The 26,648-nt window shown below is 35.9% G+C and overlaps 1 protein-coding gene across 20 annotated transcripts in view; it reads left to right on the top strand.

Moving 5' to 3' along the window:
* DCAF6 (DDB1 and CUL4 associated factor 6) overlaps positions 1-26,648 on the top strand; it is a 158,143-nt gene that overhangs the window by 47,740 nt on the left and 83,755 nt on the right. For all 20 annotated transcript variants that reach the window (XM_021089469.1, XM_021089465.1, XM_021089466.1 and 17 more), the window contains 3 exons: positions 13,117-13,230; positions 16,900-17,035; positions 18,933-19,147. In XM_021089469.1, the coding sequence (XP_020945128.1) occupies positions 13,117-13,230; positions 16,900-17,035; positions 18,933-19,147 (465 nt within the window). The remainder of the gene's footprint in view (positions 1-13,116; positions 13,231-16,899; positions 17,036-18,932; positions 19,148-26,648) is intronic.

Raw genomic sequence — 26,648 nt, 5'->3', positions numbered from 1 at the left:
TCAAAATTTCCCTGGTTTTATTCCCTGGCAGAACCTGGGTCTGTTTCCCTTCCTCTTGGTCCAGGCCACAGTCCTATGGTACACATGATGCCCATGGGAAAGCAAGGTGAGCTGTGCAAATTCTAGGTGTGAGTTTGAACTATTTGTTGTTTAGGTGCATGTTAGGGGACAGAAATTCTTCAGATGGTGGTCTCACCAATGTTGTTCTAAACCCAGAAACAGGGTAAGATGAGCAAGGCGCACTCAGTTTGGACACAAAATTTAAGGTGCTGGGTTTGGGCACCCAGCAACCGAGATACTATTATTATTATTATTATTTTTTTCTTTTTGGTCACACCCAGGGCATGTGCAAGCTACCGGGCCAGGGATCGAACCCACGCCACTGCAGTGACAACGCCAGACCCTTAACCCACTGTGCTACAAGAAAACTCCCCAGGATACTATTTCAGTGCAGTATTTTTTGAAAATCAAAACTAATCCACAGTGAACAAAGTATCAAAATTCTAAACAAAGGCAGGATTCAGTTCCATTCTTGTTCAATTCAGCTTTTCTCCCCTCCCCTAATCCCAGTTCTGTTGGATCCAGTCTTTTTAAGCCCTTGATATTTTTGACCATCACAGATTCTTTGCATTAATTTTTAAAAAATACTGCATTAAAACAGTATTTATCTTAATCTTTGAGTCATTTCAGCATTTTCCCCAAGCCTTGAGCCCTAAGGGAGTCCCAGCCCTGTCCAGAAATATACACATAGCCTTGTTTGTAACTGATCTCCTTTGACCTCATTGCTTCCTTAACACCAACTTATTTTCAGATAAAGGTCTAAGAATTAATAGCCATAGGAAATGATTAAATCATTAGCCAATGAAATTTAGAAAATAAATGACTTTCAACTTTGTTGAGAGAGCAAATTTTCTAAACTGTGAGCAGTTCCAATGAAGAGGACAGTCTTGGCTGGCTCTGTTACCAAGGGGAAGGTGGGATGACATCTTTCCTGATTGGGCAGAAACAACATATGGCAAACGTGAGTCCCTCTAACACACACACCCAGCCCATGTCTGCCTTGGATCAGGTGTGGGAATTAGATTCTGCGGGATGATTTATGGTACATACCTCAAAAGAGAAATCCAAATACAGAAAAATAGCCCCACTTGACACTTAAGTACACTTATTCCTCCTCTTTGAATGCATCCAGGAATATATTCAATTGCATAATTAACTTTTTTGCTCCCAGGGGAAAAAAATTTTAAAGAAAAAGCGAAATTGGTCCAGGATCAGTCCTCCAGTTTAAATCGTGCTGGCCAGAGTGTAGGCTGTCCAGACTTGTGCTTTGTGCAGAATGCAAAGAAGTTCCCTCTACTGTGTTCACAGATCCACTCCCAACCCTGTGGGGAAACAGGTTGGGTCAGAGAAAGGGGCCAGTCCAAAGATAGATCAACGTATTGGGAGGAATCTGTGATCTGTGGTTTTCGTTCACCAAAATATATTTTTCTAAACTACCTTTTTATAAATTGTTCCTAACCCCTACCCTGAGGTTCAACATCAATCCTATTTTCACAATATCTCTTTTTACTTTAATAGACTAATTGCAAATTAAGGTCAGCTATGGTTTAATGTAAGAAGCCAGGATGATAAGTTCATTCTCCAAAAGTAGAGAAGGAGAAAATAGGAAAAAAAATCATTTTTAAAAAGATTTTTTTACTTGCTAGGGTCTTTTTCTTTTCCTTAAAAAAAAAAAAAAAGTCTAAAAAAATAAGTTGCTTTCTACAGAAATGCAGTGGCGGGGGATGGTAGTGCTCTCTTTAGTTTTTTTTATTTTGTTTGAAACAGTCTGGCCAAAAGTTTGTCCTCCTCCCACCTGTCTCAAATTGCACTCAAACCCCAATATGTGGTTATTGCTAAGTAGTTTAAAAAAAGATCACCTCTGAACCACTTCACCTGGGGACAATTTAACACACACAGCTGCTCTTCTCATCACTTTCCTCTTTTACCCAGAGGGAACTTTTTGAAAATAAATAAGATTGAAGTCTTAAAATTAGAAATCACTATCTTCTTGGGAGTTCCCATTGTGGCCCAGTGGGTTAAGAACCTGACTAGTATCCATGAGGATGCTGGTTCAATCCCTGGATTTGTTCAGTGGGTTGAGGATCAGGCATTGCCCTGAGCTGTGGTGTCAGTCTCAGATGCAGCTTGGATCCATTGTTACCGTGGCTGTAGTGTAGGCTGGCAGCTGCAACTCTGATTTGACCCCTAGCCTGTAAACTATGCCCCAGCTGTGGCAATACTAGATCCTTAACCCACTGTGCTGGGCGAGGGATTGAACTCACACCTCAGTAGCAACCAAAGCCATTGCAGAGACAAGGTTGGATCCTTACCCACTGTGCCACGGTGGGTACTCCTGTGCTCTAATTTTTATTATTCCTCTATTAACTTTGGCTTAAATTTGTTCTATTTTCAGTTCTTTGAGGTATAAAGTTGTTAATTTCAGATCTTTTTTCTTTTTTAATATAGGTATCTTATTACCATAGTTTTCCCACTTAGTACTGTACCATTTAAATTTAAAGTAGTTACTGATAATTACTCACTATTGCCATTAAATTTTTTTTTCCATATGTCCTGCAGATATTTTGCCACTCTTTTCCCTCTTGCTGCTTTCCTTTGTAATCTTTTGATTTCTTTTTCTTTTCTTTTTTTTAAATAGTGACATGCTTTTATTGCTTTCTCGTTTTCATTTGGCATCTTTAATAGGGTTTTTCATTGTGGCTACTGTGAGGATTATATAAAACATAGTTATAACAATCTGTCTTGAGCTGAAAACATATAAAAACTCTACTATTTATATTCTTTCCTCACTTTGTTGTCAGTGCAACAAACTACATCTTTCTATAGTATTCTATAGTATTAGTATTATAATCATTTTTAATGCTTTTTTAAAATCTATACTCAAAAGTGATTTATACATCACCATTACAGCATTTACAGTTTTCTGTATTTGTATTTTTATATGCTTATGTGTTGCTGCCTTTCATTTCAACTGAAGAACTTCCTTTAGCAGTTCTTGTAAGGCAGGTCTTATGGTGATAAACTTCCTCAGCTTTTGTTTATCTGGGAAGGTCTTTATTTCTCCTTTATTTTTAAAGGGCAGTTTTGGTGGCTCTAGTAATTCTTGGTTTGTAAGTCTTTTTTTTCAGTACTTTGAGTATATTATCCCACTCCCCTCTGGACTGTAATGTTTCTGCTGAGAAATCCACTGATTTAATGGGATCCCCTTGTATGTAATAATTTCACATTTATCTTGCTGTTTTCAAGATTTACTCTTTGGCTTTTGTCAAATTGTTTATAGTATGTTTCCATTTGGGCCTCTTTGGGCTCATTCTAGTTGGAGTCCTCTGAACTTCTTAAATCTGGATGTTCATCTTCTGTCTCAGATTTGGGAAATTTTCAGCCATTATTTTTTCAGATAAACTCTCTACCAACCACCAGTGTCTCCTTCTGGAACTCCCATAGTGGGAATATTGATTGTCTTGGTAATATTTTATAAGGCCCTTAGGCTTTCTTCACTTTTCTTCATTCTTTTTCTTCTTTGTTCCTCTGACTTAATAATTTTAAGTGATTTGTTTTTGAATGTGGTGATTCTTTTTTCTGCTTGATTGAGCCTGTTGTTTATCCTCCTTTAGTAACTTTTAAAATGTCCTTATTATGTTCTTTAGCTCTAAAATTTCTATTTTGCTCATATTTCCAGTTTCTCATTGGTAATTTTCTTATTTTGTTTAATCATTATTTTCCTTATTTTATTTAGTTGTCTATTTATTTGTATTCTCTTGTAGCATGTTAGTTTCTTTATCACCAGTACTTTGAATTCTTTTTTAGGTAATTCATGTATCTCCATTTTATTAGAGTTGGTTTCTGGATATTTACTTTTTCCTTTATTTGAGCCATGTTTTTCTGTTTCTTCATGTACCTTCTTTGGTAAATTGTCTGTTCAGTCTTTTGTCTTTTATTTTTTATTATTGAGTTTTGAAGGTTTTTAAAAACACGTTCTGTGTATTTTTCAAGTAAATGACTTAGAATTTTTTTCTTAGAGTTGATGGCTAGCCTTTCATTTTTTTTTTTAAAGTAGCTTTCAAAAAGAAGTTCTTTAATTTTGGAGAAACCCATTTTATCAAATGTATAATTTTTGAGGGGGACCAATGTTGTCTTTAAAAATCTTTGTTTGGAGTTCCCATTGTGGCTCAGTGGTTAACGAATCCGACTAGGAACCATGAGGTTGCGGGTTCCATCCCCGCCCTTGCTCAGTGGGTTAACGATCCGGCGTTGCCGTGAGCTGTGGTGTAGGTCACAGACGCGGCTCGGATCCTGAGTTGCTGTGGCTCTGGCGTAGGCTGGCAGCTACAACTCCGATTCGACCCCTAGCCTGGGAACCTCCATATGCTGCAGGAGCAGCCCAAAGAAAGAGCAAAAAGACAAAAAAAAAAAAAAAATCTTTGTTTAACCAAACCTCAAAAAGGTTTTCTCCTAAAAGTTTTAAGTTTTGCATTTAGATTGGTGATCCATTTTGTGTCAGTTTTTAAGTAAACTATGAGATAGTTGCTTTAAGTTCAGTATTTTGCATATGGATATCCAGTTTTCCAACATTATTGTTCTCTAATGAACTTTTTTTGCATCATCATCAAAAATCAATTGACCATTTCTATTTTGATCTATTTCTGGTGATTTATCATTATGCTGTGCCACATTGTCTTGATTACTGTAGCTTTATTTTAACTCTTGAAACCAAGTAGTATAAGTTCTTTCTTCTTTCTTTTTCAAAATTATTTTAGATACTTTAGATCTTTTGTATTTCCACATGAATTTGATAATCATAGTGTCAAAATTCCTCCTGGCATTTATTTGAATATAGCAATTTAGGGAGAATTGATGACAATTTTAAATCCTCTAATCCATGTTTGCAATACATTTTATTACTTATAAATTTTTTAATTTTCAGTTTATATATCTTAAGACTTATCCTTAAATATTCCATATTTTCTCATGTCTGTTCAGTTTCTAATTGGTTGCTAGCATTTTCGCATACAGTTGATTTTTACATGTTGATCTTACATTCTGCAGTTTTGATGCACTTAGCAGTTGTAATAACTTTAAGAAAACTAGTACATAGGATTTTCTACTTAGATTATGTCATCTGTGAATATGGAGACAATTTTACTTGTTTTCCCATCTGGACTCATTTTATTTCTTTCTCTTATCATATTTATTAGAACTTTCAGTCCAGTATTGGATAAAAGTGGTAAAACTAAACATCCTTCCCTTGTTTTGATCTTCGATCTGGTAGGTATGACAGTGGGTATACTTCATAGATGTTTTTCTGCCAGGTTGAGTTAATTCTTTCTATTCCTGTTCTTATACTTAACAGGAATGTATATTGGATTTTGTCAAATATCTTTCTGCGTTTTAAAAAATACTATATTTTTATTTTTAGTTTCTTAATATGATGAGTTAATTTTACATCATCATACATTGATATATTATCTTTTTTTCTACGTTGTATTCATTTTGTTAAGGGCTTTTTTTTTTTTTTTTTTGGCGGATATGTTCCTGAGAGATGGTCTTTAGCTTTCTTTTCTTGCATCTTCTTTGATTTTTTTGTTGTGTAAGATTGACCTGTTGGAATAACTTGGAACATTTGTCCACTTCCGTTTTCTGAAACTTTGTATAGAAGTGGTAATATTTATTTCATATATGTTTGGGAACATTTAGCAATAAAGCCACTGGTCCTAGTGCTTTCTTTATAGAATGTTTATAACTACATATTTTAATTCTTAAAATGGATATTTGGTTATTTAGGTTACATCTTCTGCTTTAACAAGCTTTGGTATTTTATCGTTGTCAAGGAACTTGTCCGTTTTATCTGTATTGCTGAATTTGTTGGTTTAAGTTCATAATACTCTCTTAATTTTTAACATCTATAGAAACTGTAGCGATGTCGCCTTTATCACTGTTAGGAGCTTGTTTTCTCTTTTGCTATTTTATCAATCTGAGTAGAGATTTAATCTCTAAGAACCAAGTTTAGTTTCCATGCTCTTCTCTGTTTTCCTCTTCGTTTCTTTCTTTCGTTCGTTCGTTCGTTCTTTCTTTCTTTCTTCGTTCTTTTTTAATGGCCACTCCAACAGTATATGGAAGTTCTGGGCCAGGGATTGAATCTGACCCTCAGTTACAACTTATGCCACAGCTGCAGCAATGCCAGATCCATTTTAACTCACTGCTCCAGGCTGATCGAACCTGCACCTCTTCAGTGACCCAAACTGCTGTAGTTGGATTCTTAACCACTGTGCCACAATGGGAATGCCTCCTTTTTCTATTTTTGATCTCCATTTTTTTCTTCTATTTATTGTGGTGAGTTTCATTGCTCCCTTTCTTCTAGTTTCTTAGGGTAGAGGCTGAAGTCACTGTTGAGACCTTTATTCTTTCTAATACAGGAAGTTGGTATAACATTTCCATTAAGTATTCTTTAGGTAAATTTCACAAATTTTGATATGCTAAAGTTTCAAATGAAAAATATATTTCAATTAAATATATTGTCTTATTTCCATTATTTTCCTCTTTGATTTATCATTTATTGATAAGTGTGTCACTTAGTTTCCAAATGTCTTGAAATAGTTGTACTTTTGAGTTGTTTTTCAGTTTGGGGTTATTGGAATTGAAGCTTTATTTTTCCCTCGTACGGCCGTACCTGTGGCATATGGAAGTTCCCAGGCCAGAGACAGAATTCGAGCTGCAACTGTGACCTGTGCAACAGCTGCGGCAAAGCCAGGTCCCACTGTGCCACAGCAGAAACTCCAAAGCTATTTTAATCATTTGTGTAACTGATTTCTAATTAATTTAGTTCAATTCTCAGTCAGAATACATAATTTGCATGACTTGAATCTTTTAAATTTAGTTTATTTTTTTATGGCTTCACCTGTGGTCTATTGAAATTCCTGGGCCAAAGATTGAATCCAAGCTGCAGCTGAGGCAATGCTGGAACCTTTTAACCCACTATGTTGCACTGGGGATTGAACCACACCTCTGCAGCAACCCAAGCTGCTGCAGTAGGATTCGTAATCCACTGCACCATGGTGGGAACTCCAAATCCTTTTAATTTTAATGAAACTGGTTGTATTGTCCCAGAATATGGTTTATTGGTAAAATTATCTTATACACTTAAAAAATACATATTCTTCTGTTTGTAGAGTATTCCATAAATGTCAGTTATGTCACGGTGACTGATGATTATGCTCAAGCCTTCCATATTCTTACTGATTTTCCTTTTTTTTTGGTCTGTTTTTTTTTTTAGGTTGTACCCACGGCTTATGGAACTTCCCAGCCTAGGGGTTGAATCAGAGTTGTAGCTGTCATCCTATGCCACAACCACAGCAAGGTCAGATCTAAGCCACATCTGGAACCTACACCAGAGCTCACAGCAATGCTGGATCCTTAACCTCCTGAGTGAGGCTAGGGATCGAACCTGTGTCCTCATGGATGCTAGTTAGATTCATTTCCACTGAGCCACGATGGGAATGCCAGTTCTTACATGTTTTATAACCTCCCTAACATGTTGTTGATATTCTTCCTTTAGTTGTCATATATCTTTTTTTAAATTATAGTTGATGAGTTACAATGTGTCAGTTTCTTCTGTACAGCAAAGTGACCCAGCCACATGTGTATATACACCCAGCCATTTATAAACACACACACACACATACATACATACACACACATTCCCTTTCTTATATTATCTTCCATCATGGTCTATCCATATAGTTCCCTGTACTATACAGTAGGACCTCATTGTATATCCATTCTAAATGTAATAATTTGCAGCTATTAACCCCAGACTCCCAGTCCATCCCACTACCAACCCATCCCCCTTTGTCCCTAGGAACCACAATGTCTGTGAGTGAGTCTGTTTCTGTTTTGTAGATAGGTTCATTTATACCATTTTTAGATTCCACTTATAAGTAATCTCATATGGTATTTGTCTTTCTCTTTCTGACTTACCACTCAGTGTGATAATCTCTATTTGCATTCATGTTGCTGCAAATGGCATTCTTGCCTTTTTAATGGCTGAGTAGTATTCCATTTTATATATGTACCACTTTGTCTTAATCCATTCATCTTTTGATAGACATTTAGGTTGTTCCCATCTTCACTATTGTGAATATTGATTCTATGAACATATGAGTACATGCATCTTTTTGAATTATAGTTTTATCTGGATATATGCCCAAGGCTGGGATTGCTGGGATCATATGGTATCTCTCTTAGTTTTCTGAAGAAGATACATTCAATTATATTTAAAAAAAAATTTAAAACAGGAGTTCCCGTTGTGGCTTAGCAGGTTAAGAACCCGACTAATATCCATGAGGATGTGGGTTCAGTCCCTGGCCTCACTCAGTGGTTTAAGGATCTGGCATTGCCAAAAGATGTGGTGTAGTTTGCAGATGTGGCTGGGATCTGGTGTTGCTGTGGCTGTGGTGTAGGCTGGCACCTGTAGTTCTGATTTGACCCCTCGCCCAGGAAATTCCATATGCTGTAGGTGTGGAAAAAGAAAAAAGAAAAAAAAAATTAAAACAAAGAAAAGTGTTATGATTACTTATGTATTTATTTTTTATAGTCTTTTAATACTTTGCATAAATCTAGGTTACTATGTGGCATCATTTTCCTTTTACGTGAAGGATTTAAAAATATATATATTTTATATTGTGCCAGTCTATTAGTATAGGGGTTTGGAAAATTATCCTGTAAAAGATGAAATAGTAAATATTTTAGGCTTTGTGTGTCATGTTATATTTGTCATAACTACTCAGATATGCCATTGTATCAGAAAAACAAACTTGGATACTATGTAAATGATTGAGTGTGGCTGAGCTTCATTTAAACTCTTTTTTACAAAAATAGTGGGTAATGGTTAGGTAAGAAGTGCCCTTTGTTGGCTTCTCTTCCACTGAATAATCCTTTCAGCTTTCTTATTTCTGAGAAGTCTATTTTCCCTTTTTAGGGAAAGATACTTCTCTGGGTATATAATTCTAGTTTGACAGCTTTTTCTTTTTAAGACCACACCTGCAGCATGTGGAAGTAAATTCCCAGGCCAGGGGTTGAATTGGAGCTGTAGCTGAGGCCTATGCCACAGCCATGACAATACCAGATCCATGCTGTATCTGTGACCTCACTGAAGCTTATGGCAATGCCAGATGCTTAACCTGCTGAGGGAAGGCAGGGATCAAACTCACACCCTCACAGAAACAACACTGGCCCTCTACCTGCTGAGACACAACAGGAACTCCCGATACTGCTTTACTACTTTTACTACTTTAAAGATGTTACTCAGCTGATTTCTGGCAAGAAATCTTCTGTTCTTATTTTTAATGGCTCATTTAATGTAATTTGAGAATGACGTGTTTATTCTTATTGCTCTAGTATTTTATTTTAGGAATATATCACAGTTTCTATCTTTAGTCTCTTACTGGTCATTTGGATTGCTTCAAGTATTTAGCTAACATGAATTGGGCTGCTATGAACATTCTGGTATACATCTTTAGGTGCCTTTGTGAAGGCATTTATTTGTAGTGGAATTGCTGGGTCATGGAAGAGGCTTATGACCAGCTTTGGTAGATACTGACACAGGCTCTTTCTCTCTCTCTCTTTTTTTTTTTTTCCTTTTCAGTAACTGAATAGACTTTTTAAAGGAAGTATAGTTTTTTTTTTTTTTTTTAATAACGATTTTTATTTTTTCCATTATGGCTGTTTTACAGTGTTCTGTCAATTTTCTAATGTACAGCAAGGTGACCCAGTCACACATACATGTATATATTCTTTGTTCTCACATTATCATGCTCCATCATAAGTGACTAGACAGAATTCCCAGAGCTATATATACAGCAGGATCTCATTGCTTATCCATTCCAAAAGCAATAGTTTGCATCTGATAACCCCAGGTTCCCAATCTGTCCCACTCCCTCCCCTTCCCCTTGGCAACTACAAATCTGTTCTCCATGTCCATGATTTTCTTTTCTGTGGAAAGGTTCATTTGGACACATGCTCTTTCAAAGTGGTTGTACTCCCAATCAACAATGTGTGAGAGTGCCAGTTGCTCCATATCCTCGTTGACATGGGATATCAAGTCCCTTTCATTTTGGTCATTCTGGTGATGTGTAGAGATTTTTACTTAGGATTATAATTTGTATTTATTTCCTCGACGGCTAGTGGATCTGAGCACCTTTTTGCATGTACAAAGTTTGAAAATATAATAACATATCTTCCATTGTTTATCAGTGCACAAAATCCCCAAGTGGGATTGCTAAATACCCAAATTTGGTAGTTTCTACTTCTAAGCACAGAGAAGGGGGAGTATCTTGGACAGGACAATTTTCAGAGGGCCTAAACTTACAGTATTATTACTAAACTAGAAGTGGATAGATATAGAATATCTAAAATGTTTCATTTCTTAAAAAATATTTATTTCGGTAAAATATGTGTAATATAACACTTGCCATCCAAACCACTTTTAACTGTACAGTTCAGTGACATTTAGTACATTTGCATTGTTATAGAACTATCATCGTTACTAAAATAATATTTTGAGAGGTCAGTTTAAATGCTTAAAGCAGTTCAGCATTGCGTAGTTATTTTTTTCAGTAGCCTATAAAATAATAATTTGTCCGCATGTTTTATGTGTATAATTTGATAACATGTTTATACCAGTGAAACCATCATCATCAAAATAATGGCCATGTTCTTTACTGCTTAAAATTTCCATACCCTTAGTAACCTCACTTTGATGATCATCCCTGATCACAAAGGTGATCTAGAATATGATAGAAATGAAATCATACAGAATGTATTTTTTTGTCTAGGCTCTTTCATTTAGCATAATTACTTTGATATTTATCGATGTTGTAGCATGTATCATTCATTTATTCTGTTTTAATGATGACTAGTTTTTATGGAATAAATATTTGTGTCTCCCTCTGCCCCTCAATTCTTATGTTGAAGTCCTAACGTGATTGAGATAGTATGTAAAGGTAGGGCATTTGGGTGGTAACTGCATCATGAGGGTGGAGCCCTCATGAAAGGATTAGCGCCCTTATTAGAAGAGGAAGAGGCTAGTCCTCTTTCCACCATGTGAGGATACAATGAGAAGTTGGCTGTCTGCAAGCCAGGGATTGGACGTTAATCAAAACACAGCTATGGTTGGCACTTTGGCAGCCTCCAGAACTGTGAAAAATAAATGTTTATTTAAGCCACCCAGTCTGTGGTATTGTTACAACAGCCCTTACTCAGCTGCTAGAATTCCATCATGTGGACATAACACAGTTTGTTTATCCATTTGCCTGTAGATGGAATTTGGGTGGTTTCATGTATTTGGCTATTAGAAATACAGCTCTGTGAATATGCGTATACAAGTGTTTGTGTGGATATACATTTTTTTTTTTTCGCTTGGGAAAATACCTAGGAGTAGAATGGCTGGATCACCTAGTAGGAATAACTCTTTTGTTTTGTTTTTTCTTTTTTATGGCCATACCTGCAGCATATGGAAGTTCCCAGGCCAGGAGTTGAATTGGAGCTGCAGCTGCAGGCCTATGCCACAACCACAACAACGCCATATCTGAGCCACATCTGTGACCTGTATCATAGCTTGCAGCAATGCCAGATCCTTAACCCACTGAATGAGGCCAGGGATTGAACCCACTTTCTCACAGAGACATTACTGGGTTCTTAACCCTCTGAGCCATGACAAGAACCCTGGAATGACTTTTTAGGAATTCCAAACTTTTTCATAATGAATGTGCTACTTACATTCCCACCAACCATGTATGAGTGTTCTAATTCTTCAATATCCTGGTCATAACTTGGTTTTAACAGTCATTAAGTTTTTTTGTCATTCTGTGAGTGTATAGTGGTATCTTGTGTTTTTAGTTTGCATTTCCCTAATAACATGATGTTGAGCATCTTTCTTCCATATATATAACTTGCCATCTTTACATTTTTTTTTTCTGGTAAAGTGACAATTTAAATCTTTTGTCCTCTTTAAAAAAATGATGGGTTTTTTTCATCAAGTTTTGAGACGTCTTTATATATTCTTGATACAAATTCTTCTTCTATTATAGAATTTGCCAGTATTTTCTCTCTACCATGCCTAATAGTATCTTACACGTAGTACAACTTTCGGGAGTTCCCGTTGTGACTCAGTGGTTAATGAATCCGACTAGCATCCATGAGGATGCGAGTTCAATCCTTGGCCTTGTTCAGTGGGTTAAGGATCCGGTGTTGCTGTGAGCTGTGGTATAGTTCGCAGACACGGCTTGGGTCCTGTGTTGCTGTGACTGTGGTGTAGGCTGGTGGCTCCAGCTCTGGTTGGACCTCTACCCTGGAAACTTCCATATGCAGTAAGTGCTGCCCTAAAAAGACCAAAAAAAACCCAAGCAGTACAAGTTTCTAATTTTTATGATGTCCAATTAATCAATTTGTTCTTATGATTGTGCTTTTGATATCTAAGAAAGTGTCGCCTAGCACAAGGTTACAAAGATTTCTGCTATATTTTTGTGTAGAAGTTGTAAGAGTTTTAGATATATGTTTAAGTCAACAGTCCATTTTAAGTGTGTGTGTATGTTGGAAGGTATGAGTCAAGTTCACTTATTTGTATATGGATGTCCATTGTACTAGGATAATTCAGCATCACATGGTTTTTAGAAACATTATCAGAGAAAAAATTTTATAATGTATTTCTAACACAAGTATAAATCCACATCCAAGAAATAAAAAATTTGTCTATGCAAAGCCTGAACAAGCTTCCTAGGGTAGAATTTTTTTGTCAAGTTTTTAGACAATTGTAAAGAACTTTCTGTCTGAAGGTACATTAATTTCAAACTTCACTGTAATGAGTAGCATTAATTCAGTAATTACTTCTTGTATATTTCTATATGTATTACACTTTTTGCATTATGGTATGAGTAAGTCATAATTAAAATAAATGATTTTTGGTTGCTTTTTCCAAAATCACTTTGTAATATAGCAGCAGTGATTTTCAGAGCCTTTGGTTTAAATGTTCAATATTACCTTTTCTCTTGTTTTCATTTTCAGATTATGACTGTACCTAATGACCCGTATACTTTTCTCTCTTGTGGTGAAGATGGAACTGTTAGGTGGTTTGATACACGCATCAAAACTAGCTGCACAAAAGAAGATTGCAAAGATGTAAGAATCAAATTTTTTGTACAAATGAAAAAATTAAGATTAAAATTGTACAGTATGTTATCTATCAGGTCATTAGTTTATGGGTAAATTAAACTATTTATTTTTTATAAAATCTTTCATTAGTGTATATATTATAATCAAAAAAGTTTAATTACAATTGTTTTTTTGTCTTTTTAGGGCTGCACCCGTGGCATATGGAGGTTCTCAGGCTAAGGGTAGAATCGGAGCTGTAGACACTGGCCTACACCACAGCAACAGCAACACGGGATCCGAGTAGCGTCTGTGACCTACATACACCACAGCTCACAGTAATGCCGGATCCTTAAACTGCTGAGAGAGGCCAGTGATCGAACCTGTGTCCTCATGGATACTAGTCAGATTCATTTCTGCTGAGCCACAGTGGGAACTCCTTAATTAAAATGTTAATAGTGAAGTTAGGGAATGTGTATTTAACTTGCAAATATATATATATATATTTTTTTGTCTTTTGTCTTTTTTTGTTGTTGTTGTTGCTATTTCTTGGGCCGCTCCCGCGGCATATGGAGGTTCCCAGGCTAGGGGTTGAATCGGAGCTGTAGCCACCGGCCTACGCCAGAGCCACAGCAACGCGGGATCCGAGCCGCGTCTGCAACCTACACCACAGCTCACGGCAACGCCGGATCGTTAACCCACTGAGCAAGGGCGGGGATGGAACCCGCAACCTCATGGTTCCTAGTCAGATTCGTTAACCACTGCGCCACGACGGGAACTCCTAACTTGCAAATATATTTATGAAAATTTATATAGTTGTCAGATATATACTTTAGCCTTGTGAGAACTTGAAGTATTAATTCATTCCATTTACCATGTTATGGAGACAATTTTTGCTTACCAGTAGCAGTTATAAAATCATGTAGTAGGTTAGTGTCTTTTTACTTTTACCTCGTCCTTTAAACTGAGAATTATTTACATGTTTTCTTCTCAGTAGTTACATGATGTTTTATCAACTCATTCATTCAGATTTAACTCACGTCTCTAAATATGGAGCTTCACTATCAATTTTGCATTTATTTTTGTCTTTTTATGGCTACACCCTCATCAGCATGTGGAAGTTCCCAGGCTAGGGTTCGAATCAGAGCTGTAACTGCCAGCCTATGCTACAGCCACAGCAGTATGGGGTCACAGTCGCATGTGTGACCTACATTGCACCTCATGGCAGTGCTGGATCTTAACCCACTGAGCTAGGCCAGGGATCAAACCCACTTAAGGATACTAGTTGGGTTCATTACTGCTGAGCCACAATGGGAACTCCTCAATTTTGTAATTTTTAAAATAGTATTTTAAACTTGGAACAAGGCCTGAGAAATCAGTCAGCTTAAGGCCCCAGACAACTAACCCCAAATGTTATTTAGAGACAGTAGCTTTTGTTTCAGATCATGGGGTAATAAATGAAATAAGAAAATATTGCTAAATATATTTTTACTGACCTTTACCCCCCCCAAAAAAGAAACAGAATTACTAGTACTCATGTTAAATGTTTGTTAATTAATCCAGTTGCTACTGTTAACATGTTTAATAGTTAATATTGTTAACATGCTTTAGGTGGAGAACAAATTATACATTGAAACAGGAGAAAATTTTAAAAACATCTAAGTCAGAGTTCCCATGTTGTCTTCATGAAGGCGTGGATTTCATCTTTGGCCTTGCTCAGTGGGTTAAGGATCTGGCATTGCCTCATGCTGCAGTGTGGTTTGCTGATTCAGCTCAGATTAGGTGTTTCCATGGCTGTGGCATAAGCCTCAGCTGCAGCTCTGATTTGACTCCTGGCTCCAGAACTTCCATATGCCGCGGGTACAGCTGTAAAAAGAAAAAAAATTAATTCAGTTGTTGTATTTTACACACACACACACACACACACACACGCATGTACATACACACACACACACACAGACATACATAACTAGGAAAGCTTTGAACTAAAAGCAGAAATAAGTTTAAAATGTCAAGTTGTTTATTAGGGGCATTTGATATACCTGTTTCTTAGTAAATAATAGGTACTAAAATTTGTTATATCAAATTCTTTTAAGCTGTATTTCAGTATACAATATAGTAGGATTTAATTTTGCTTTTATAATCAAAACCCCCATGAACCTAAAAAATAAAACAAAGCTAATAAGTGAAATATTGTTACTTTTCCTCAGTAAAACTTTTATTTATATAGTAAAAATGAATAGATAATTGATTTCTTTATATGTAAAAATGAATAGAGATAGAGCATAAAGAAAAACTGGTAACTAGGGCAGTTCTTAAATATTAAAAATTTAGAATTATGAAGTACTTTGTGAAAGAATTTTGTGTAATAAGAACAATGTTCAGGAGTTCCCGTCGTGGCTCAGAGGTAGTGAACCCGACTAGGATCCATGAGGATGCGGGTTCGATCCTTGGCCTCGTTCAGTGGTTCAGGGATCTGCTATTGCCCTGAGCTGTGGTGTAGGCCAGCAGCTGTAGCTCCAATTCAACCCCTAGCCTGGGAACTTCCATATGCTGCAAGTGCAGCCTTCCCCCTGCCAAAAAAAAATAATGTTCATTAAGTTCTTGGCACAGTGGGGTAAGAATCCCTCTGCAGCCACTCCAGTCATTGCAGAGGCACGGGTTTGATCCCTGGCCTGGCACAGTGGGTTAAAGGATCTGGTGTTGCAGCTGCAGCTCAGATTCACCCTCTGGCTGGGGAACTTTTGTATGCTGCAGATGAGGTCATTTAAAAAAAAAAGGGAAAAAAAGAATAGTGTTCTGAGGACAGTAACTGAATTTATAAAACTTAACATAAGTATAACTTAAGAGTGAAGAGTTAGAGTTAAGGACAGAATAGTATAGAATTTATAGACTATCTTAAGGTTCTACGTCTTTGTTGTGATAGTTCTTACATTTTCTAGTGCTTGTTATAGAGATAAGTAGTGATATTATAGTAAAACCTGTCTTTGACATGGTTAGTATATATGTGTGTACATTGTTTTTGAGCTGGTAAAGAGGAAGATTTTACAAGTTAAGAAAAATATAAAATTTTATGGAAGTTCTCTGATGGCCTAGGGGGTTGAGGCTCCTGTGTTTTTACCACTGTGGCTCTGGTTGCTACTGTGTGCAGCATAGGTTCAATCCCTGGCCCAGGAATGCCCACATACTGCCTTGCGTGGCAATAAAGGAAAAAAAAAAAAGCCCCCCGAAAGAAAAATATTAAATTTTTAAATCAGGTTATGATAATTTTATTACATTATAATAGCAATAATTAAAATTAAAATATCATGAGTACCATAAAAATAATCATTAATACTTATCATAGATAAAGGTTGATTATACTTCCATCTTTACTGTCTAGTGGACTAATAATAGCAGGCATTTCTAATGACATTAATGACTAAGTAATTACATTAATGACTAAGTATTGCATAGGTAATATGTGAGTTTTTTAAGTATTTCTAAGTTTTTAAAATATTTCTAAAGACAGTGTTCATTATATTCCTGAGTATAGGAATATTTAGGAGGCATGTTTTTGTTTCTTCCTCCCTCATTGTCATGCTGACTGAATTAAGATTCCTGAGAAGGAATTTCTTCTTCTAATTGAAGGAAAATGTTTTAAATAGAGTATTCTCTATTGTTAAGCTTATGTAACTGGTATTCTTTTATTTTTTGTAGGATATTTTAATTAACTGCCGACGTGCTGCCACATCTGTAGCTATTTGTCCACCAATACCGTATTATCTTGCTGTTGGTTGTTCTGATAGCTCAGTACGAATATATGATCGGCGAATGCTGGGCACAAGAGCTACAGGTAAAAAGACATAAGAGGGTCAGTCAAAGAATAAATCTTTGTGACGTATTGCAGTTTTAAAATTTTATTAATTTGACATAAAATTCTGTAAATAGAATGTCTTCAAATACTATGCATTATTATAAAAAATAGGATTTCACCAAGTTTTTATGACCACCATCAGGGCGATGTTTTTTCATTTTATCACTTTAAAAAGTTATAACACTTGATGTATTAGTTTCCTGGGGCTTTTATAACAAATTACCACAAATCCATGGCTTAAAATAACAGAAACTTATTCTCTCACATTTCTGGGGGCTAAGTGTCTGAAATCAAGGGTTTCTCCTTGAGGCTCTTGAGGAGAATCTGTTGCCTGCTTCTCTCCTAGGTTTTGGTGGTTGCTAGCAATCCTTAGCATCCCTTGGCTTTTAAATGCATCAGTCCAATCTGTTTCCATATTTATTTGCCATTTTCTCCTGTGTGTATCTATGTCCACATTCTCCTCTTCTTATGAGGGTACAGTCATATTGGATTAAGACCTACCCCCAATCCAGTATGATATCATCTTAATTACATGTAGAAAGACCCTATTTCCAAATAAGATCATGTTCTGTGGTTCTTGGTGGACATGAATTTTCAGGGATTTCTCTTCAGCCCACAGCACTTTGCTTTCCTAATTTCTCAGTGCTGTCTTTTCAATCCAGGGGATAATAGTAAGGATGATAGAGAGAAAAAGTAGGAAAAAACAGTGACTTGATTGTGTGTTAGTGTATAGCCTGTGTTTATGCCTACTTAGTAGCCTTGCTAAAGTACTGTTAATGATACTGCATTATTGAATTTGAGTCTGCCTTTAACTTCTCATGTTCCTCATCCACTTTGGAATCAAACCACTCCTGAAATAGTCTATTCAAAGCCAACTTCCATTAGCATTTTCTATCAAGGAAGGCTAAGATTTCTCTCTCTCTCATGCAGACACACATACACCCAGCAAATATATATACATTTATACACATTTATATATATTCGCATATTTTATGTTGTTAAAAGTGAACCTGGCAGAAACTAACAGTGTTGATCTCAATGTCAAGCAATGTCCAGTGAGAGGGGACATAGATTATTGAAATGGGAAAACTAGATGGGATCTTTTTTTCTTTTTGAACTGTGATTGAGGACGCTTGTCTATTTGGATATGCATGTTTAAGGGGAACAATGTAATATGTTAAGAAACTATAGGCTTAATTTTAATTTCTCAGCAGATGGGACACAATTGACATTTTGGCAGGGCAAGACCTCATAGTGCAGAATTATACCACTCTGTGGGATTCTTAAAATTTATCAGTCTTGGGCCTAGGGGACACAAAGTACCAATTGTACCTTTCCCTGTCATATTGTGTTGTGTTAATTATACCCAAAACAGTTAAAATTAGAGTGATATTCTCACTCTGTTAGCTTATAAGTGGAGAATTTCATGACAATCAAAAATCTTTTAAGGACATAAAGTAAAAGGTAAATCATTAAAAAATACTATGCTGTTTTATCTAGTATGCTAGTAATTACAGCTTTCTTATTTATATTATAAAAATTATCTTAATTTGGAGAAATTTAAAAAGATTTAGTGTGATTATAATCACAAGTCATTCAATAGATTAAATAATAAATTTCCAGGAAACCATTGACATAATCTGGAATTCTAGAAAATCATGAATATTTTTTGGAAGAATCTCTGTACTGTATTCTTTTTAATTTTTTTTTTTATAAAATCTGTTGACTAAAGAGTCTTTTCCAGAAATAGAATATGATAGCTTGGATTTGTATTCCTACATTAAATAACATATCTCACAATTCAGATTAGAAGTTTTGAAAGTGTTTTTCTTGAAGAAAACGATGAATTTTAAGCATTGTGTATTTTCTTATTTAGGGAATTATGCAGGTCGAGGAACTACTGGAATGGTCGCCCGTTTTATCCCTTCCCATCTTAATAATAAGTCCTGCAGGGTGACATCTCTGTGTTACAGTGAAGATGGTCAAGAGATTCTTGTTAGTTACTCTTCAGATTACATATATCTTTTTGATCCAAAAGATGATACAGCACGAGAACTTAAAACTCCTTCTGCAGAAGAGAGAAGAGAAGAAGTAAGTTTACTCAAAACCATGTTCTTTTTTCACTTCAGAAAACATTAATTCATTAACTCTTGGAGCATTAATTTTATAACTCCTGGGGCTTGAAGGGCTTCAGGAAATAGTTAATTTTCAAAGCATTTGTAGTCTAGGGAACAAGGACATGAATCATACATGAAAGAACAGGAGTAATAAATAATTAAAAATAAGGTGCTAGACTAAAGTATTGTGAAATATTTTATTTTTTAATATATTTTTAATTATTTTTTATTGTAAAGTATTTTTACTTTTATTTTTTATTATTTACTTATTTATTTGCTTTTTAGGGCCGCACTTGAGGCATATGGAGGTTCCCAGGCTAAGGGTTGAATTGAAGCTCAGCTGCTGGCATACGCCACAGCAACGCAGGATCTGAGCCATGTCTGCGACCTACACCACATCTCATGGCAATGCCAGATCCTTAACCTACTGAGCAAGGCCGGGGATCGAACCCACAACCTCATAGTTCCTAGTTGGATTTGTTAACCACTGCGCCACAATGGGACTTCCCTTTATTTTTTAATTTTTTAATGATTATTATTATTTTTTTTACTTTTAAAGAGAAAATATTTAGTAGCAAAATGTTTCTCCAAGTTTATGGATGCACAGCAGCAAACAAGAAAAATTAACAGTTCTAACAGTTACAGAAAGGGCAATTAAGATAATAAAAAATGTTGGAGTTTCCTTCCTGGCTCAGCAGTTAACGAACCCTACTAGGATCCATGAGGATGTGGGTTCAGTATTTGGCCTCGCTCAGTCGGTTAAGGATCCAGTGTTGCTGTGAGCTGTGGTGTAGGTTGCAGACCCGGCTCACATCCTGAGTTGCTATGCCTGTGGTGTAGACCTGCAGCTGTAGTGCCAGTTCAGCTAGCCTGGGAACTTCCATATGCTGCGGGTGTGGCCCTAAAAAGCAAGTAATAATAAATGTGATGTGTAAACTTCCAAGAGACTAAATGTTTATATTCATATAACAATGTTTACTATTCATATGTGGATAGCAGTTCTTCTCCTGATTCTACCTATTTCACAAATATGAACTAGTGATATATGATATTATTGCTGGGTACATTTTAGAAAATACATATGAATGAGTGAGAAAAAGGCAAAATAAAGTGTTTGTATGTGTGGTGTGTGTACATAATCAAGAGAGGAGATTCTTATCCACTTATAAATAGTAAATGATAATCGCTTAAACTCCTGTTGGTGCATGAACATAAGCATTTAGTCTCTTGAAAGTTTATACATTATATATATATATTTGTATTAAAAATAGGTGAAAGAATTATTGTCCCTAACATGACTCTAAAATAGTGAACTGTTTTCTTATTTATGAAGAGTGAAAACCAGAAATAGTATATCCTTAAATAAAAACGAAAAAAGAAATCATATGCCTTGGTCAGTATAGCGATAGAAAAATGTTTGCTTTAACCTGTTAAGCTTCTTTCCCCAAGATGTTTTCCACTTTGGCTTTTTTTATTTTATGATATCCTATGTTTATTCATGCTATTCTTTGGAATATAAATATCTTTTGAAATTAACCATTGCTTTTTGTTAATCATCAGTGACTTTATGGTTTTGACCCAAGTCTTATGAATGAATACATTTCAAAGGTACTAAAGAACAGCGACAATTTTATAACTCTTAGTGAGATGCAAAACTAAATCCAGTTCTTACAGTTGCTGGTTGAAGGGACTATAAAATTAAAAATAAAAATAAAAATTACTTTATAAATTTATTTTTAGTGTTTTAAATGTGGCACTGTGTTTAAATGAATTAGGCAGTTGGTGAAGAAGAGGACACGATGGCTAGTGAAAGCTCTTTTGACTTTATTGGTCTGATTGAATATATGAAATCTGCTTTGTCATATTGTTGTTGCTATGTAATTTCCTCTTGAGATAATGTGCTTCAGTAAAGTTGCAGTCAAACTTTGTGACTGTTGCATAATGAAAGAGTTGGGGAAATGTGGAAACATTTTAAGTGAGCCAGCTAGCTTTTATACCATAGAATACTTAGCCAAAAGACGTTTATATAATCAGAGTCAGTGAGGCTGAGTCATGAACAGTTGGTTTTATTCTGAACGTGTTTTTCTCAGTATTCTCTGAATGAACTAAATTAGGAACAATAATTCTAAAAATGGATTAAGATTAAAAAAATAATTTATTTTTATTGTAATAAGCAAAATAGTTCACAGGTGTATATAGAAGAAATTAAAATCTCTCAATCTCACTGTCTTTTCTTTCAGTGTTTTATGCTAAGTCCTTGACGGTAATATTCAGACAGACTCAGCTCAGCTCACCAAATATTTATTGGGTGCCTACTATATGCTATGTACTGTACACTGTACTAAACTTTAAAAAATCAAGGGTGACTATGACAAAGACATGATCTCTGACTCAGGAGTTTACAAATAAATGAATAAAGTTATAAATAAAATATAAATTAATATATGGAACTTAAATAATAGAGTTATATTTAAGAATTATGTCCTGTATAAGTTGACCAAAGGAAGGAATAATTGTTTTCAATTGGACACGTAAAAAACACTTGAGAAGGGTTTTAAGGTATGAATAGAAGTTTAATCTATGATTTTTTCCTTATGTTTTCATATTTTTCTATTTTCTAAATTTGTTAAGTATATCTTTATTTCCTATATGATTTAATAATTTCTTTTACCTTTCCCCTTTATTTAGCATATTCATGTGTCTTATTTAAATTTTTTCCACTTCTCATTTTCCTTTACTTTTGTGTTCCTTTTTATTGTCTTATTTAACTTTTGCTCACATCTTTTTGACAATTTTCTCACCCACCCCATTATTGGACTGCTTTGTTAAATCCAATCTCTCATTTTCTCCTGGTCCCCATAATTTACTCCTAAAAGTTTTATAAGAATCCTCCACTTTTTGAAAGCTTGCTTATTTATCACTTTGCTTTTATTAAAGACCTACATTAGTACCTGCTTTCACTAACTGAAGTCCAAAGAGGATTTTCGTTTTTACCAAAAAAAAAAAAAAAAAGGCGAAAAGCAAAAATAGCAATCAGTGTTTGTTTTGCAGTGTGCACCCTGAACAACAAGTGGCATTGCCAAGCTCCCTCGTTGGAACTACACTTGGCATCTCAGCATCAACCTGCTGTAGCTTTGACTTATATCTCTATTTCAGCATCCGGCCACCATAGCTTTGAATTGTGTTTCTAAGCATCTGTGCTTTATCTTGATTTACTTTATGCATCTGTTAGCAAGATATGTCCTAGGGTAATTGCTTCTTTATTCCATTTCGACTTAGGAAAGTTTTCAGAGGAACATTTTGCTTTCAGATAGCGGAGGAAGCCTATATTCAAAATCTGTAATTCTACTTCCTACTCTACCACTACTATCCTGATTCAAGGCATCAGCATTTCTCCTCCTGTGTTATTATGGTAGCTTTCTAACTAGTCCCCTGCTATTACATCCACTCTCTCCAATCCTTTAGCTACATTGTAGACAAAGTGACCCTTTAAAACCTAAGTCAAATCATGCCATCTTTCTGATCCTCCCTCCAAGTGGCCCCCCACCTGGGTCAAAACAAAACTGTGGTCCTTAAAGTGGCTTTACAATTTTATGTCATCCGGTTCTTATTCTCCTGCTCTCTCCTTTGTTTCCTCTGCTCTAGCCATATCTATTTTCTTACTTACTCAGACAGGCTAACTGTGCTTCTGAATTTACTTTGCCTGAAATGGTCTCATCTGGATTTCTTTTTCTGTCATTTTCTCCATTACATCCTACCGTACCACATTCTTTAAAATAGTAATCCTTAATTTTCTGGTACTAGCTATCTATCTCCCTTTCCTACTTTTTTTTTTCCCTTCTGTAACAGATCACTTTCTTTGTATATTTTACTTTTTTATTTCATATATTCCATAAACTGTGACATTGGAGATTTTTATGTTTTGTCCCTTGATCTTTCCCCAATACCTAGAATAGTGCTCAACACATAAAAGTTGCTAAAAATATATTTATTGAATGACTGACTGAATGAATGCTGTATTATTATCAGGACTTTTTTTTTTTTTTTTTCCTGTCTTTTTAGGGCCCTACTCGCGGCATATGGAGGTTCCCAGGCTAGAGGTCAAATCTGAGCTGTAGCCACCAGCCTATGCTGCAGCCACAGCAATGAGGGATCTGAGCCACATCTGTGACCTACACCACAGCTCACGGCAACGCCAGATCCTTAACCCACTGAGCAAGGTCAGGGATTGAACCTGCATCCTCATGGATTCTAGTCGGGTTCATTAACCACTGAGCCATGACAGGAACTACCTATTATCAGGCTTCTTGACTAAACTATTTTGCATGTCTCAAAAAAGAATCTAACTTGGGGCTGTTTTTAACTTAAAGATCTTACAGAAATAGTTGCAGAGGCTATATAACATTACTTTTCTGCCTGTGTAATATAAAAATCTCTCTCATAACCATGGAACCGAACTCTAGTTTGTTATTCTAAATGCAGTTTATATGCAGGGTGAGGCTCTCTCTTTCTGGAAATGATTGTTTGAGATTTTAGACAGCTGCCACACTAGGCACCCTGTAATCTGATTATTCTCTATCACATTTTTGACTTGCTCTGCAGATTTGGTTATTCTCAGTTGCTTTTTTTTCTTGCTTTTTAGGGCCTCAGCTTTGGCATATGGAAGTTCCTATGCTAGGGGTCGAATCAGAGCTACAGCTGCCAGCCGTATGCTACAGCCACAGCAACACAGGATCCAAGCTGTGTATGCGACCTACACCACAGCTCATGGCAACACCGAATCCTTAACCCACTGAGCAAGGCCAGAGATTGAACCTATATCCCATGGATTCTAGTCAGGTTCGTTACAGCTGAGCCACAATGGGAACTCCCTCAGTTGCTCTTAATCATACTTATACATAATATGAAATTTTGTGGGGTTTTTTTTTTCCTGTTTCCTTTGCTGAGGATGTAGAGGTTTTATTTTTTTCCATTTTCCTTGTTGCTTGGTATGCTTTCTAGAGAAAATAAATTTACAGAAAAAAATCTGCTTGATTTTGAAGGAAAAAAAATCAGTGATTGTTTTGTTAAAGAAAATAGTGACCCACAGAATGGGAGAAAATGTTTGCAAGTCATATATCTGATTTATCATTTAGAATCTAGTATCCATAATATGTTATATAAGGAATACCTAACAACTCTATAACAATAAAAAGACAGAAATCCTTATTTAAAAACTGGTAAAAGATTTGAATAGGCATTTCCCCAAAGAAGATATACAAATGGCCAGTAAGCACATAAAGAGGTGTTCAGTATCACTGTCTATCAGGGAAATGCTAATCAAAACCACAGTGAGGGACCAGTTCACACTTACTAGATTGATTAAAATAAAAAAGTGACAAGTGTTGATGAAAATGTGGAAAAATTGGTACCCTCAGATATCACTGGTAGGAATATAAAATAGCCCGGGTGCTTTGGAAAATAGGCAGGTCTAGGAGTTCCCATCGTGGCTCAGTGGTTAACGAATCCGACTAGGAACCATGAGGTTGCAGCTTCAATCCCTGGCCTTGCTCAGTGGGTTAACGATCCAGTGTTGCCGTGAGCTGTGGTGTAGGTTGCAGATGCAGCTCGGGTCCCGCATTGCTGTGGCTCTGGCTTAGGCCGGTGGCTGAAGCTCTGATTCGACCCCTAGCCTGGGAACCTCCACATGCCGAGGGAGCGGCCAAAGAAATGGCAAAAAGACAAAAAAGCCAAAAAAAAAAAAAAAAAAAAAAAAAGAGGCAGGTCCTCAGAAGTGAAATGTAGAAGTTGTATGATTCGGCACTTTCACTCCTAGACATATACCCAGGAAAGTTGAAAATATGTCTCCATAAAAACTTGCATGTGGAGTTCCCATTGTGGCACAGCAGAAACAAATCTGACTAGGAACCATGAGGTTGCAGATTCGATCCCTGGCCTTGTTCAGTGGGTTAAGGATCTGGCGTTGCCATGAGCTATGGTGTAGGTTGCAGATGCTGCTCGGGTCTGCGTTACCATGGGTGTGGTGTAAGCTGGCAGCTGTAGGTCTGATTTGACCCCTAGCCTGGGAGCCACCATATGCTACTAGTGCTGCCTAAAAAAAACACAAAACAAAACCTTGCATGTATGTTCATAGCAGCATTAATCATAATAGCCAAAAAGTGGAAACAACTCAATGTTAATCACCTGATGAATGAATAAATAAAATGTATATCCAAAAAAATGGAATATTACTGTGCCATAAAAAGAAATGAAATATTGATACATACTGCAATGTGGATGAACCTTGAAAAAATACTATGCTGAGTGAAAGAAACCATATACAAAAGATCACATATTATTTCATTTATAGGAGATGTCTAGAATAGCATATCCATAGAAACAGAAAGTAGATTAGTGGTTGCCAAGATGTGAGTAGAGGGGGACGAGGGGAGTGACTGCTGATAGGTATAGGGTTTTTTCTTTAAGGTGATGAAAATATTCTGGATTAGTGTGATGCAGGTGGTTGCATAGCTTTGTGAATATGCACCACTGATTTCTATACTTTAATATTAATTATATCAATAAAAAGTTGTTAAAAATGTAAAAGTAAAAGGGAGTGATTAAGAGTGTCAGATGATATAGACATCAAATAAAAAGAGTAAGCTCTGAGGTTCCCTTTTGGTGCAGTGGCTTAAAGATCTGGCAGTTGTCACTGCAGTAGCTCTGGTCTCTGCTGTGGTGTGGGTTCAGTTCCCAACTCGGGAAATTTCGCATACTGTGGGCACAGCCAAAAAAGAAAAAAAAAGCTCTGAAAGGTGACATTTGAATTGTACATTGATTTTTGATCACTTAATTGATCATTCACTGGTTACATTGGTGAGAATGAATTCAGTGAAAAATGGGAGCGTAAGGTTGATTTCAGTGAATTAAGGAAGGAGTGGTAGAAAAAAATAGAAAGAATATAAACTTTTAAATAGAAGCTTGACAGTAAAGCTTCAGAAAGCATGAGAAAAGAGTGTAGCTGCATTAGAAATATGAAATTAGGGTGTTTTGTTTATTAAAAATAAGAATTGTTAGCGTATTTTAAGGAAGAACCAAGAAAGAAGAAATGAGTGTAGGTAGAGAAAGAATAATTGTTGAGGGAATGAAAGAAAAAGAATAGTTTAGGCTTAAACAAAACAAGTGATACATCTTTTGCGAAAGGTTGGAAGAAATTAAGAAGTGTAAGTTTGTAGAATGTAGCTGAGGAAATTGATGTCATTTCTATGGAACTGACTTTATTTTCTCTGAAGTAGGAGGAAAAGTTACTAGCTGAGAATGAGAGCAACAAGGTAGAGTTAAGAGACATTGAGGTGAGTAATGCAGGGTTGGAAGAGATGCTGGGGGGAGAATCAGAGTAAATTGTCAATAATAATAGTAAAATAATAACTCCTATTGCCAGTTAGTTATGTAGGTACTTTACCTAGACTATATTTATTATAAAAGAAAACTTAGGT

This window comes from Sus scrofa, chromosome 4, assembly GCF_000003025.6.
Source record: "Sus scrofa isolate TJ Tabasco breed Duroc chromosome 4, Sscrofa11.1, whole genome shotgun sequence".
NCBI lineage: Eukaryota > Metazoa > Chordata > Mammalia > Artiodactyla > Suidae > Sus > Sus scrofa.
This window is presented reverse-complemented; position numbering and strand designations above follow the sequence as displayed.